At 37.1% G+C, this 17,022-nt stretch overlaps 1 protein-coding gene across 1 annotated transcript in view; it reads right to left on the bottom strand.

Moving 5' to 3' along the window:
- LOC140230360 (GTP-binding protein Rit1-like) overlaps nt 1-17,022 on the bottom strand; it is a 35,911-nt gene that overhangs the window by 14,760 nt on the left and 4,129 nt on the right. The window contains exons 2-3 of the mRNA XM_072310507.1: nt 9,855-9,911; nt 6,477-6,550 (exon numbers count right to left, since the gene is read on the bottom strand). Coding sequence (XP_072166608.1) covers nt 6,477-6,550; nt 9,855-9,911 — 131 coding nt within the window. The remainder of the gene's footprint in view (nt 1-6,476; nt 6,551-9,854; nt 9,912-17,022) is intronic.

Here is a 17,022-nt window from a genome sequence, read left to right as displayed (position 1 = left end):
CCTTCAACAATTCCAAGGCAGCCACCTGCAGATAAAAGACCCTCCCCCCCCCCCAAAAAAAAAAGAAGAAAATGACTACATATACAATTCCCCATTAAGCAACAACAAAGAAAAGTGAATTGTCTCAGTGCCCATACACAAACTGGTTCAAAAGCTAGAAGTTAGAATTTATTTGTGTTCTATCTTTCTTTCTTGTTTATAAAAACTTACTTTTAATGTCCTGTTTTACTTGAATTTAATATTTTCATTTAAAGGCATTTCGAACATGGACTGGATTTTTCTGTTACATAGTTTTAAATAATAGAATAAATATTCTAGCTATTTTTGTTTTCCTTTTCAGTTTGGCAAAAATACCTTTCCTGGTCATATGATGAATTAACCATGCATTTCACATGAAGGTCAAAATCCTGAAATTTCAAAATCTATTGAACAATCGTTTTGCTTTCATATCGCATAAACATATAGATTCAGTTTTAATGCTGTTAATGAAACCGTAACTCAACAAAATCACAAATGTCTGGTTCCAACATAACAGAAACTAGCAATTGTCTATTGAGTGTCTTTATGACTTGTGTTACTCAGCATCGCTATGTACATTGTACATGTACCTGATAGTCTGAAACAAAAACTTCTTATGATGCATGTTGAATAGATAGCTGAGCTAATTACATGACTTCTGCATTTGGATTATGCAACAAGACGAGCATACATCAGCAATACCTGCCACATACATTGTAACAAGCTAATAAAGGATGAATAGGTGGGTACCTACCGTATGCAACAGACAAGCTAAAAAATAGTCCGTAGGTGTGAGTATATTTCCTGGTATAACGTATCATATAACAGTGCCCACCACCTACAAATAGTCTGTGGGTTTTTTGTTCTGTTTTGTTTTCTGTCTTAAACTTTCCCACTACAATACAGCAAAGGCAAAATGGGAAAGTCTACGCATACTGGACTGGGCCCAAAATATTGCAAAACTATTCCCCAATATTAAATGATGATGAATAGAATCTTGATGTCAGCCACAATCTAATGATTACCCATCCCCTCCTCCATCCCGTTTTTCCGAAGACCACAATCTTTGGCCGAGTCTACAAACTTTCCCATGTTAGAAACGTGTTTCAATACCAGCTGCGCATTTGCTATAAAACCTTTCCTTGCATTTCTCATGTTGTTAAATTTATCATCTCTACAACGAGTTACAAAGAAGGCAGCACCAACGTGCTGTTTGATATGAGGAGCAGAGGTCATGTACTGTAAAAGTGGAAATTTTCGCGGTGTTGAAATTTTTGCATTCAAGAAACCAGATACCAGCGAAAAAATAAAAGCATGTGAATATGTTCGCTTGCCATATGTCCCTATAGCTGATGTCTTGATTCTGCGGAATTCAAAACATAAAAAACTCTTCTTACCCCGACGAGCGCGAAAAAATTAGTCACGCAAAAATATCCGCTTTTACAGTAGTTGGTATGGGTAGGTACAAGCTATAAACACGTGAAACACAATAACACAACTTTGCATTTATCATCTCTGCCTAAAAATAATGTTTCAGATTGCATTTTTTTCACCATTTGAGAAAGATATTTTGAACTCCAGAAGCAGAACGGCTTTGCTGTTACTAATCTGCCCAATTTCCCTTAAAATTGTTTGAAAACCGTGATTCTCCACCAGAAGTGAGGTGATAAAGGCACTTTTGTCAATCATTTGTCCGTTTGCATTTGCCTTTTTTTTTTCGGGGGGGGGGGGGGAGGGTGTGAAATCTGCTTTAGAGCAGCTAAAAGAATGTGGGATTGGGTTAAAATCCATTGTTATTACATGTTGTAGCATCTATTGCCTGGCTTCTCATAGTGGGCACTTCATAATAAAAATAGAAAGTAATGTTGCATCATTCAATCTTCACAGAACATATCTGATTATGTATGAATAGATTTGGTGGAGTGGAGGGCTAACTAGTCTTCTCTCCTGGCTGCTGCAGTGTGAATAAGAACAAACACTGAAACTAGGTTGTCCTCTGTCCTTCATGTCTCTCTGAATACATCTCACTGTAAACATATCTGGTTGACTTGCACAGAGACTATCAATCTCCCTCAGTCCCTCTGTCTTCTTAAAGTCACATCTGATTCTTCTGTCTATCTCTGTCTCTCCCTCTATCTCTCTGTTTGTCTAGCTATGATTCTCTCTCTCTCTCTATCTCCATCTTCTTGATTTTGTGTTTATACCAGCAATGAAGTTGTTATATGATTTAAATACTGTGCATTCTTGTGCGACATTTCAACAAAAAGGAAAGGCTGCCAAATGTACACATTAAAATAATTTGAATTCCCCTATGCTGTATTGCAGCATGTGAAACCCAAACTGAATTTCTCCCGCCAAACAGAGAACTGGGGATGGCAAAGAAGTATTAAAGGGACGAAGCAGCCTGGACTAGTTCCAGGTTTGTTCAACTACTACACACGATGAAGAAAATTTTGAGGGACCTGGAAGTTTTGAATTGCGACAAATACACTCCTGGAGCAATAGACCCAGCTCACTGGGGGCTTTTAGTCCTATTGTTTCACTTTCACACTATATATGGAACACACACAAAGAGACATGATATGTCTACATCCTGGATTGACAGCCAGTAAAAGATTTATATCATTGTCTTGGCCGGGGAGGGATGAAAAGAAAATTGGTGTACTGGGAGTCTTGATATTCGATCTGTAGAGAAATCTTTTTGTCGTTGATATTTAAGGACAGATATGTCCCATATCAACTGAAGCTGAACAATGGGTTGTTTTTGAACATCCTCAATGTATATGTTCGAGTATTCATAACAAGCTGTCAAGAGGATTATTTACCGTGTAATGTTTGAAAGATTTCTTTTTTTATCAACCACATTAATGCATACAAACACACACAGGGGAACGCAACCTCACACCCACGGATCTGTGGAGTACATCTTTTTTATTTCGTTGTTGTGCTGTGTACCTCACTAGTCACAATCTACAGGTTTTTTATACCCCTCCCACCCCCCCAAAAAAAGAAGCTTGACGGAATAAAACCAGATTAGTCACATTCATATTGACAAAATAGCAGGATAACAATCGTAATCAACATACCAAGGTATTTTGCACCCATTCAGACAGACAGAAATATCCCGCTTATTGCTGATCGCAATAATAACCTGAGACACTACTCAAACATACAAATACATACACACAAGCATGCCACAAATTTATAAGCTTTGCTTCAGAATAGGTACGGTAACCAGGGGCGGATCCAGGAATTCCGTAATGGGGAGGCACCTTTGCAAAATTAAAGGGGGGGGGCCGCATGCGTCCCTGTTTTTTTCTTTTTATTTCTTTTAACAAAAAAATAAATAAATAAAAGAGGGGGCGCGCGCCTGGTGTGCCCCCCTCTGGATTCGCCACTGGTAACATGTTGACAGCTGAAGTGCCCTTGTAAGCCTAGGCATATCAAGGGTAGTGGTGCTGTTTAACTCAAAGTATCTCAGTGGTGTCCTTCCTGTCACCTCGCCTCATCACCCATTGTTTTTTCTCTCCAGCGACAAATACAACAATATCCGTATCAGTTGGTCAACCTCGAGTCAGCATACCCACAATAAAACCATTTTAAAACCAGAGTGACATTTTCCCCTCTTCAATCAAGCAGGTGTATTTCTGTATAAATGTTCTTCTTTGCAGTGTGCCAACAGGATCTGTGCAGTGTCACTACTGTATTTCCATCTTGTCGTTAAATTTTATGTAACGACCGAAGTATTGTCACAATTTACAGTGTGATGATTGTCAAGAATGGCTTTGTTCTGCCATAGAACACATAGCCACACCCTATACAACCTCGCTTAATTCTGTCAATGACATGAAATCAAAATGTTAAGGCTGTGCCTTCAGCTTTTTATTTTTTTTCTCTCTCTCTTTATTCCCTCAACCAGTCAAGCATACTTTTAGAATGTTTGTAGTCCTCGCAGATTCGTAAAGACATTCCTTCTGAACATTATTGCATTCTGAGAGCTGATTATTAACAAGCATGCATGTCATAAGAGCTGAAAAATTTTGGATGGCATACCACTGAAAATTTCACACATTTATTGAAAGAGAATGTGATTCTTGCATCCACAACAGGCTGGTCAGTTCTTGCAGCACAATCTCAGATCAGGTCAATGACTTGGAATATTAATATTCTCTTGTATCAAAGATCACAGACTTAATACTACGCTTGTGTTAAAGGTCCTATTTACCTTTGGGAGCAGTGATTAATAAAATGTTGAAGATATCACATTTGATGCATATGTGTAGGCCAGTTGTATCACAAAACATCCTATGATATAAGATTTTGAAATAAAGCGTAAAATATAAGGAGATATCACACTTTTTCTCATTAAACCATAACTGCAGACGGTTTAGTCTGAAAACATTTTTATTATAACTATTGTTCACATTTTGTACATTTAACAATATTTAACATCGATTATACTGGTTCAAATTTTTACATTGGTTGTTTCTATCCCTAACTCACATTTCAGAACTATTTTGAAGCTCTAATGCTGGGTTTTTGTTTCATCAGCAAATGGTGAATTGTGCCTTTAACATGGACTATGGACTATGAGGTGTTGTTGGGTTTTTTTTTTTTTTTTTGGGGGGGGGGTTGTTTTTGTTTCTGTTTTTTTTAATCCCATCATCACTATCACCACCTGATTATGAGTGTCGCCATGTTTGGAAAATGACGATTGCATAATAGACAAAAGAACATGCTTCCCTCATTTCAGTCTTATATGGCTGAGGTGCCTTTCCAGATTCAACTGCCTTTGAATAAAGACCAATCATGCATGGCGAACAGCAAACCTCAAACATGACAAATTTTCTGTCACAAAATTGGTAAAAACTGAAGTGGGCACTTGTGGATATGTACACACTGTATTTAACATTGCTTGACAGTAAAGACATAGATGTCATCTACAATTACTGTCCATGTTAACTCTGAAACAATGTGTGAAAAATGGGAAAATTACATTACTATTACTAATCTTATGTTCAATCTGCCAAAAAATCTTTCCTTTCTCTTAATATGAAATATGTGCATTTTGCAAATGAAATTGCTGGAGTGAGGAATTTCCCAATGTCTATTCAATTGCACATGCATAATAATTTTTTTTTTTTTTTTTTCAAATCATTCAAAGAGTTGGGTGTATTCAATATGTACTATCTTCTGTGCATGTAGTTTTTAGATTTTTTCAAAGTGTTGTCTTGTTTCTATCCAGACCGGCGATGATGAGATCAATGCAGGAAAGCATGTATAAGATGCTTTTGTGACAATTTTGACAGAAACAGGTGCACAAATTATTAAACGAGCAATGAATGTCCATGGGTAGTACATGTAGGTCCATGCTTGTACTATCAAAAGCTACATTTGACAAAGCAGGTTCCTTTTTCTTTTTTCACTACATTGTGTCTGTAGCTACATTGTAGAACTCCAAGGTAGCAGTCGCAGAGAGAATGTGTGAAGTCTACAGTAAAAGTGCAGTGGATGAATAGAAAGCAAAAATCGTTGTTTGGGCTAACCCAATTCAGTGCTTAGCAGAGTATCATTGACTAAGCATGGGTGTGTCCACTGCGGCTGTGACAGATACACAGCATGGGCCATTAATTCTGTTATGGACCATGTCTATTTATGGATCTGGCTGGATACCACAGCTAATCAATGCAACTCGCATGTGTTGAACTAACTGTGCCGTTTCGAAGTGCCACCATTCAAACACAAATGCATGGCCTAGTTTGTTTTAATTTTCCCATACACCTTTCATTTTGTACTATTGTCATAAACATATCAGTGTATCATTATCAACCACAGTGTTGTCTGCACAATGTGCATCTAGATATTTTCAAAAAAACGCGAGCCATTATTGTTGTTAATGTCATACGTACCATGATGTACATGTACTTGAGCTGCTCATGTTATCATATGGACATCCCTTTCAGATGGTAGAAGAATCTCTCATTTAAATCATGGTTTCAAAGTCTATCTAAAGAACCATGATTACAATCAAGATATTTCTGTAATTAACTAAAAGGAAATCATTAGGCTTATGACCATAATTCTATACAATGTAGTCTTGATTTGCAAAAGGAGCTCCAGTAGAGATGTTTTCAAATCTCGATTTGCTTGATTCGTGATGCACACTTCTCTCGTCTGAAAGAGTTGACCTCCAAAACATGATCGAGCAGGCTGAGCTTGTCTTGACCCTACATTTACTTCCACCCACAGACTGCACGCACTACAGTACGTAGTTCGTGCCATGCTTTGTGAGTTTGATTGACGGGTCAAGAAGCGCATGTACCTCCAAAACTCACATCGAGATTACAATCAAAACTCGTATTTTTTAGTGTCTGAACATTGCATGACTCAAATCAAGATCACGGTTACGATCCATAAAATCGTCTGAAAGGGGTTGTAGAATGAAGAGTTGAGTTTACCTGGCCTGCTGTGTCCAAGATGTCCAGCTGGCCGACCTCCCCATCTATAACGGCTTGTTGGAGATATGCATCCTCTGCAGACAGTAAAGACAAACAGCATGTGCCAAAGATGTACAATGTTAATACGGCAAGGTGGTGCATGACTCCTTGCCCAGGGCAAGTGAAAAATTAGTATTAAAGTTCGGCAAGTGTTTTGGAACAATGAGAAAAAAATGTGGGCCCAAATTGGGCAAGCATAAGGTTTTGGATTTCACTTTTCCCCTCTACAAGTACAAACTCACAGAGTCAACTATACAGAAGCGAAAACATAATAACTGTTTAGTGATGCAATGCACTTCAATTTCATTTCAGCAATTTTCAAGCACTTTACGTGTGAAGAAGTTCCATTTCAGTGCAACACCAACTAACACTCAATCAAACCAATGTGTTTAAACGTGTGAATCAACATGTGCTGTTAATAAATTCACATGATTGTATTCTATCAAACCCTTAAATTGACATACAAGTGATTTTCTAGATATCAATATGTCATTTTCTCATACAATGTATTTTGGGATTTTCTTTTCGGGCAAGTATAAAAATTCATGTACAGGAAAGTGTTCTGCAACAATATGAAAATCTCCTTGCCCGACTGCGCAAGTGGTTTAAAAAAAAAAAGAGAAAAAAAAAGTAATGTAATGTAGCGACCTGTTCAGGGTTGCACGTTGTCATAAATGTGAATAACATGACCAAAGAGCCCAAGACAAGATATATCAAAATTCTGTAATTTATATTCTTGATGCTCATCAGATGGATCCATTCTGATTGTTATCAAATATTTTGTGTTACCTGCAATGGTCAAAATGCTTTAGAGGAAACAACATTCTCATATGAAAAGCTATGAGCAATAAAACAATCACATGAATGTGACCACAATGCACTAAACTGATTTCTTTGAATTTATCAAAATTTAGTTGCCATCCATGTTTTTTTAAGACAGTCTCAGAAGCAGAACCGATTTTGTTTCAAAACTGCTAAAATGCGTATAAAAATCAGAAAAGGTTTCACATCGTACATCGTGCCATCACTTTAATAGTGAGTCCATAGGTTTTCCAGCAACTTGTTGTACTTCATGTATAAATATTTAACAAAAATTTAGGAAATGATATTTCATCTTTACTTCGATCAATAATCAATCCATGATGAGCAAATACAGCTGTACAATGTACCTGGTACGTATCCTAGGACACTTAACACGTACGGTACCTCCACTATTAAAACGCACAAACACACGTTACACACACATACACAGCAGTATGCAGAAATTCAGGTGCATGTAAAATTGTCACCAATCCAATACAATACCAGGTACATTGGTTTCGCTTTTTTATCCAGTGTCCTTGATCACAATACGGTGCCAGGGAAACAGGGAACTTAAATACAAACATATGACATGCACTGTACATTGTATACACACTGTTATGGTACAAAGTCTAATGACACAAATCTGCATTCCAGTGGTCAATGCAAACAGCGTCACACGGGCAAAAATGCAGCAAACATTAGATCACAAACAAATACACACTTTGGCACATAATCAGATTACCGGTAAGCAAATTATATCAAAAGCCTGCAAAAAGCAGCATTGAATAAATCTACACTCTGAATGCATGGATTTGCTTTAAAAAAAATGTTTGCTTTGTTCTGTTCTGTTTTTGTGCAAGGTAAAATCCACAGATCTAGAATGCAGATAACTACTGTAGATAAAAGCCTGTGTCACAAAAGTAGTGTACACATAGAATCACAACCTCCTGAAACAGAGCTCCAAATGACATCTAAAAAAAGTTGCTTAAACAGTTAGGAAAACAACCTAGACATTTATATTGACAAATGAGCTAGAGCATAAATTCTGAATACTGTAAAAGTGGTTTCTTTCGCGTACAGATACTTTCGCGATTTCCATCGGTGCTGACTTTTTCGCATGTGTTTGAATTCACGGTCGGCAAAAACTATTTTATTTTGCACATGAAAACCCAAACTATAATGCAATTATTCTTTTACTTTTATTAAATAGAAATTAAAATTAAATGCAGGCTTAACTGAAATCCCATCTCTCGAGTACTTTCTACCATGCTTGTAGGCACGCGCACAGGAGTTGACCTACATTGCGTGGAATCTTCGTGTGTGCATGTGCGAAATAGCGTTGTAACAAGCGGTGAGTTCAGAACATTTCTTTGCGTGGTTAATTTCACGCAACTTTTCAAAACATTTTCACACAATGTTTAATTCTCGGTTCAACCTCAAAGCGCGAAAAGTGCGAAAATAAAACCACTGCGAAGGAAACCACTTTAACAGTACTTCATCTTTTTCCAACACATCACAGGAGATTTTATCGCTAGTTTTTATAAGCTCAAGAGCTGAAGTGCATGGACTGGCACATAATTAAGTTCATCCTAAAGATGATTGCATTTATGGGGTATTTCAGGGTCTTCATGTTTCCAGTTGTTGTTATTTTTTTTTCCCCCATTTGTTTTTTAGACGTGCACATCTTGAGTACATGTAAGTAGTGGCCAATTACAGCCCTCATTATTTCACATGCAATTATCTTATCAGATTTTTTTTTTCTCAGATTTGAAACAAATTATGAAAAGAAAAAAAAAAACACCTGCTCATTGATTTTAATTTGAGGAGACTTAATGACTTGCCACAATCTAATTCCTCCAGACCTTTTTATATCATTTCAATTTATTTTAGAGGGGCATGATCATATCTGGAAAGTCAAAATGGGTTCTGAATCGGTGTCACACTTCCTGATGGGGGCCTAGGGAGGAAGCAGACGCAGGCCTGGGGAGGACAAGGCAGGAATCACGCCGCGCTGTCAGAACAGCCACTGGCACTGCTGCTATCGTGAGATGCCGAGCAAGTCAGTGAAATTACATTAGTAGGACTGTCAAAAAAACAACAACTTGTGCACTAAACATCTCGCCAGGGTAAGTCAAGAATTAGAGGCTGGCAAGATAGAGATAGTCTCTGCTCGTCAGTGTCATCATGTACATGTACATGTATTGTAGGTGTCAGAGCTGGCAAGGACAGTTTACCTGAAAATATTCTGAATTCACAGCAAGGTCATAAGTCCTGGCTTTCTGCATTGCATTACTAACTTTGATATTGTGAATACTTCTCTCTTTTCTGCATGTTTTCGGCACTTATATCCAGAATCGTCAATACTTCAATTTGATAATGACTCATTTTTACTTTTTCAATTCCTGTATGATTATATGAATTTATTTAGATATAGAATCACCACATTCATAAATCTTAATCAAGTTCATCATCATCACCATCATCAATATGAACATTGTCAAAGGGCATGAAGAATGGAAATGGGGACAGACTCACCTATCGTTGGATCATGGTATTCCAGAAAGCTGTGTGTCACAAACTGAAGTGTCAAAGCTGCAAGAACAAATGAAAGAGATCAAACCAAATTAATAGTTAAATCCAGAGATGGTGATGATCTCTGCTGCATTTCGTGTTGCACACACTCACATCTTTTTTTTTTTTTTTTTTTTTTTTTTTTTTGGTGTGTGTGTGTGTGAAAATAACTCAACTCTAAAATCATGAGAAACATACATGTAAGAAGCACACATTTCATAAATTTCTTCTAACCATGTGAAATGCTGCTGAATGTAAAGCTTTTATTTCATTTGCATATATGAAGTATACCTTTGATATGGTTCCTAGCATACAATTTGTACATGTGCAGTCTTGTTCTTGTGATGATTGATATTTATGTTGATGGCAAATGCACTCATTTCATCTACAAAATGTTGAAGTACAATGTACACATTGAGCTTTTTACAGTCACACTAGTATTTGCACAAATTTTCCACCATGAGTTTGGGACAATGAAAGTAACATTTTCAGAACAGGCATTCGTTGTATCCTGTGTACAATCTATAACAAACAATACATAGAAACTGACAAACCAGATGTTACTGGAATGTACTGAATATGATGGATTTGTGGTGCTCACAAACCACAAATTATCTACCCTCATAGCACCCTTAATGTTAACATGTAATATACAAACATCATGCACGTAACGTACTGTATGTTTTTATAACTTAACAGGAACCATTAAAACCTGAAGAATCAAAGTACATACACGGTAGGGACGTGGAAATAGACACGTTCTGCAAGATCAGTGTTTGAGTAGCCCTTGAAAATGATGTTCTTAATTATTTGCTGTCATCATGCACTTGTCACGATTTCAGGGAAAAGATCAAACTGGGCCAAGGGAACGTTTGGACAAACACTAAAAGATGAATTCACAGGAACATCTGGGATTGACTTTAAGCATGTTTACCCAGAATGCAACCTTGAACCTCAACACACTTTATTACTGTGTGCTGCCACTTCAGTCAATGCCCTAGCTATTATATAGCTTGCTCCAAGCCAGCTTTGACTGGCCATGGAATGGCATCTTGGAAATCATACCAATGAAATCTTACTTCAAATCAAAATCCTGGTAGAGGTAATATTTAATAGCATCTAAAACAACACAACACAAAATCAAATTAAAAAGTTTGCCAAACCTACGTGTATGACATTGATGACTTAAACATAAAGTGCCCAATAAAAATTCAGCCCAGATTTTGTACACGACTATGATGATGTAATTGCACTTTCCACACTGTAAAAGTGCACAGAGTTGATATTCCGTCTGCTTTGGTGTGATGGCACGCGCACAACTGTATGACATACATTGTACATTTTGTACAATATCGTATGTACACCTGTACAGTTGTACAAATGTAGGTAATGAGAATATGGAGACACAAGTGCACCTTAGAATTCACTTCCAAAAGTGTATTCGCTTCCACTCGTGAGAAAATGTTCCTCATAATACTCGCACGGTGAATTGCACACAGTACTTGTACAATGTACATTGTAACATGAGAAAAAGCTTTTTTTAATACATTATAAAACTTCTGATTTGATATCCCCCGGGGTATTCCATCCCTTGGTAATGCTTTGCTTCCATTCAAAATTCCCATATCTTGAAAATAGATTCTATTTTCATAACAATGTAGACTGTCGACATGTCAGAACTTATGCAATCTACAATTGCACATTATACAACATACCAGCACAAAGTGTCAAACGGGGGGAAAATGATAACAGCAAAAAATACAGTATTTCAATTAAAGTTGCAGTGACCTATTTTGAATTGCCTTTTCACTAATTTCAGGACTTTTATAATAAAAATATTTCATAGCGTATTAACGGTCCATCTTTCTTTATTCTTGCAATGATTGTAACTTTAAATGTACATGTTATGTATAGGTCCTATACAGCATAGTTTGTGCCTTGTCTCCTTTAAAGGTACAGTTTATATTGGGAGCAGTGATTAAAAAAAAAAAAAAAATGTTTGAGTTATCACATTTAATGCATCTAGACATGTGTACGTCATTCAATCACAAAACTTCCTACCATACAAAAATTTCCAAATGAAGCCTAAAATATAAAGAGATATATTTTCTCAATAAACCATAACTGTAGACAGTTTATTCTATTAAATAATTTCATTATAACTATTGTTAACATTGGATGTAACAGGGACTTTATAATAAACATTGATTATGCTGATTAGCATTTTTACATTGGTTGTTTCTATCCCTAACTCACATTTTAGATTTATTTTGAAGCACTAAAAACTGGATTTTTGTTTCATCTGCAAATGGTAGGCCTAAATAATGGCTTTAAAGTTGACACCATCGAAAAGTTAACTGAAAAGAGTATTCTTCAAGTACAATGTGGGAAAAGGAATTCCACAAAAATTCATTTTTTCATGAAAATTACACATTCCATCAACTTGATACTGACATTATGTTAAGGGTAGCAGTTATTCCCCCCTGCTTTCTGAAAGCGGTTAGTCAAGGTGCTCTTTCATTATGATAGAAAAGTGCATTTTTGTGGAATTCCCTTTATATTTTCTTTATATTATTGTCCACACATGACATCATAACCTCTAGTAGTCTCCTCATCCAGCGGTTCCAACACCAAAACTTTAAAGATTCATAACTTTTGCATCGACTGTCTGATTTTCCTCAAACTTTCACTGATGTGTTTAATGTTGCTGCTTTCACTCAATCCACATTTCTCTTTGGGTTTTGGTTTCATTTAAACAACACATTGCTACACTCTGATTTATTAATGGTAAGCTAACACTCCTGACGTCTTATGTACGAATGTTTTATTCAAAACAGCACTACACATTTACATGTACAGTGTAATCCCAAAATTAAAAACCACTCTATCACTGTATGCCTGTAAATCAACAATTTATAGGGAAACTACTATTGTACCATCTATGTGTACACCACTGCATTATAAACATGGAGTTGTTAAAGCAAGTGCGCAGTTGTAGATCAGTAAGCATCAATTTCTAAACAAGAAATATGACATGTGGCAACAACTCTACATTGTTATTTTATCCTGAAGAACCACCCACAGTACAACACATGTGAGAAAACATCATGAAACCTAGCTGTTTACCTAAAAGTTTGTTTTATCCAATAATCCAGCTTTAAATCTTTCTTATTACTTGCCGTACTTTTCTCTTGAACAGTGTGTACCTCCACACATCTACAGTGTCTGTTCTACTGTAAAATGCATGGTACAGGAACTGTATGCTGCAATAGAGCAGTCTGAGACTGAAGAATATGGACAGAGTGATGTGTGGTGTTCATGAAATGAAGAGTGTGCAGATGATTGAGTAGCTGTCAGATGTATAGTGTAGTTATACTTCATGTCATCAATCAAGCGGGCATCACCATACACTAATGAAATGACAGCTTTGACGGCAACAAAGAGTTCCCATTCTGTCTTTATGCAAGTCAATTATCCCTATCACGTATACTCTATCTGTAAAAACTCAAAACAGTGGCAACGCCATTCAATTTCCAAAACTGTGCCAGTGCACAGCACAAGCTTTTACTTGATCATCAATGGAAAACATGGAACACTCCTCTTTACTCTCCAAACTACAATATTTTTTGTAGATTTTCTCAGCAATTGTTACATGCTGGGGAAAAGTATACCTACCGTGAAGCTTTGAAAATGCATTTCTGGGAAGTGCCATGTTTCAGTCATGATAAAAAGGGAAAAATTAGATGCGATTTTAATAGTAACATTATCGCATATCCTGGCCATGCCTGCTGCACAGCAACTCCGCATTAATGGATAGCGCACAAGTCGACACCGAAAGTGTGACCCCGCTTGACATACATTGTACAGTGGGCGTATAACTGCATGTGAGTGCGTAAGATCATCTCATTCATTTGCATGTTGCAGCGCACAGCAATATGGACCCGACCGCTAGCGACAAAATGCTAAGCATTTTGTGTGATCGATAAGGAGAATACATGTACTTTAGCTTTGCAGGCAGGTAGTTTCGAATGATATGTATACACTTGTATTTGATTACATTGCCTGGAGGCTAATTGCTTCATCAGGGTTTGTTTTTTAGTCCACCAGATAATGAAAACGCATGAATTATTTTTCCTTTCTGTTTTAGTAGCTGCCCATCTCTGATGACGCTGCTGTTTGTTACATGTATGTTACGCTTTGTTTTTCCTCAGTATGTTGTTTGCACGAAAGTGCACTGCAGAGTGCGTTCACACCACAAGAAAGTCCTAGGGCATCATTCTGGTGAAACTTTTTTACTCTCTCCATCTCTCTCTTTAGATAAATTCTCATCTGATAAATGCAGTTAAAGCCGAGAGTCCCATTGTACTACTGTGAAAGTGGATATTTTTGTATGAGTGATTTTTCGCACTGGGCTTCGGCTTGGTGAAATCAATTTCGTGTGTATTTTTCATTCTGCAGAATTAAGACATTTAATACAGGTACATTTAACAAGCAAAAATATTTGTAAGCTTCTATTTTTGTGCTACAAAGAACAAACTGTAGCTTCTGGTTGCATAAAGCTAAATGCGTGAAAATTTCAATATTGCCAAAATTTAGAAATAATTTTCACAAATTCCTCAGGTTTCAATTCTCCTGCACAAATACAAATGTAGGTTAAACAAATTAAAAACATGTGCTTAAACTTCAAAAGAGTTTCTCTAGTTTTCTATTCCAGTCTCTTTAAAGGACAAGTTCACCACAAACATAAGGTTTGAGAGAATGCAGCAATATTAGTAGAACACATCAGTGAAAGTTTGAGGAAAATTGGACAATCGATGCAAAAGTTATGAATTTTTAAAAATTTTGTGTTGGAACCGCTGGATGAGGAGACTACTACAGTTTGTGAGTCATACAATGCGTATAACAGTATAAAGAAAATGTAAAGAAAATTCAACATATTTTCACTTTTTTCGCATAAAAGAGCGCTTGACTTGCCTCTTTCTAAAGGCAGGGGGAATGATATTACCCCTAACATAATGTATGTCAGTAACGAGTCAAGGGAATGTGTGCTTTTTTCAAAAGATGAAATTTTGTGAAATTCTCTTTGTATTTTCCTTATATTGTTGTACGCATGTGACATCTTGTACATGTAAGTTATTCATACAATGCAGTAGTCTTCTCATCCAGTGATTACTGCATTAAAACTTTAAAAATTCAAAACTTTTGAACGGATTGTCCGATTTTCCTCAAACTTTCAATGAAGTGTTCTGCTAATATTGCTACATTCTCTCAATCCTTATGTTTATGAAGGTGAACTTGTCCTTTAAAGAGCTCCTTGGGTTTCTCCCCCTCCCCTCCCCCCCCCCCCCCCACCTTCCTTCTGTGGTGAGGAACAAAGTATCACTCTTCATGCATACATAGATCATTCAAAAGTGTTTAACAAGTTCATGACATGCAAATGGTGGAATAATTCCTATCCAGTGTACACCGGACTCACTCGGTCTGCAAAGCTCACATCTGCACGTATTGTACATGTACAGGTGTAATGCACATACACTGTAGATGTGCTTGATAATGAATGCATTGTACAGCCAGCCACCTATGGGAACATTTGTCTCTACATGTGAAACCACTGCATGCCTGAACCACTGTACCTTTACACCATGTTTTACAATTTAATAGGTCATGGAATCACATCTCTTGCTTGGTATCAATCCATTAAATGAAAATCTTGACTTGACATTCCCTGCACTATAATTTTAATAGAGGCTCTGTGGGAGATCATGTTCAACTTGTATGCAAGGCATGTCACACCAGTCATACAGAGTCAAGATAGTCAAAAAGCAAGAGGGACTAACAAGACTATTTACAACAGAAGGGCAAAATAAACTAGGTAAGAGGGGTACTGTCCCTCATGTCAGGCAGTAACTGTGGATCCTCCTCCAGCCCCCCCCCCCCCCTACAGAATCTAGGGCGTTTACCAGGTCAGTGACAAAATGCGATGGGCACCACTTGTCAACAAACAATAGGCTAAAGCAGGAGGCTGAGGTCAGTTGCTATCCTCGCAGCTAATCAAGTCTGAAATCTGACAATGGGACAAAGACCGAGTGCCTGCACTGATGTGGTCAGACACGGTTTTGTTGTGCTAGAAAAAAGCTTGCACTTTGCTATATTGTACAAGTTTTCATCAAATCTGCTCTTTAAAGGATATGCCGCAACACTTATCGTTCCCAGCGATACAAAATATTGCACTTTATAACGGGATGGTGCTCAGGCAATTGAGAGCTTTTGAGAGGTGAAGGCAAAATCGAAAGATATGATGAAATTGAAAGAGCAACATAATTTGAATTTCCCATCGCCTCTTCTCTTTCCCAAACATTTTTTTTTTTTTTTGCTGCAAAAACCTTGTCATGAAAGGTGTCGTGCTGCTGTACAACCAGCACAAAGAACAAGCAAAAATATTTGTAATGCACCTCTGTTGTTCTCTACACATAAACCAGGTTGACCAAAATGTAATACACTTGTACATTTTACATTGTACATTGTATGTGGTAAAACATGAGGTGCATCTACTCCTCTGCAGTGTTGACATGATGATAGTACTATGTATAGACTTAATGGATTCTTGAAGGAATTCCATTTTATATGTTGTAAAACACGATATATATATTTGCAGCATGAAAATTTCACGAATGGGAGCCGACGGCCTTTCTTGCAGCATGAAATTTTCGCTACTTGCCAGTGGCATCCAATGCATATTGTGTAGGCAAGAACTTTTGCGTGCATTTTCATTTCGCGAATGTTGCCACTCGCGAAATTTGCGAAATCAAAATGCACACGAACATTCCTCGTTTTACAGTAGTACTACACATCATTCAGGATTAACCCTATTGTGTATTAAAGCTGATGGGCCTGGCCTTTCATCCAAATCTTGTTTACAATTAGGCCTATGTGGAGCATGAACATCTATTCTTGATTCTGCTGCATTTTGCCTAAAAGTGTGCAACACTCCATGAGCTCTCTCAGCACTTCCAAACAGGGTTGAAAACACATTTATTTTCAGAATAAATCATTGCAATTCAAGAAAACCACTGATCAGAGCAGAACTGTCCACTTTTCCACGATGTTGTGTTGCAAAATAAATCTTGAAACA

The sequence above is a fragment of the Diadema setosum genome, chromosome 7 (assembly GCF_964275005.1).
Source record: "Diadema setosum chromosome 7, eeDiaSeto1, whole genome shotgun sequence".
In the NCBI taxonomy this organism is placed as follows: Eukaryota; Metazoa; Echinodermata; class Echinoidea; order Diadematoida; family Diadematidae; genus Diadema; species Diadema setosum.
Note: the sequence above shows the minus strand (reverse complement) of the source record. Positions and strands in the feature narration are given on the sequence as shown.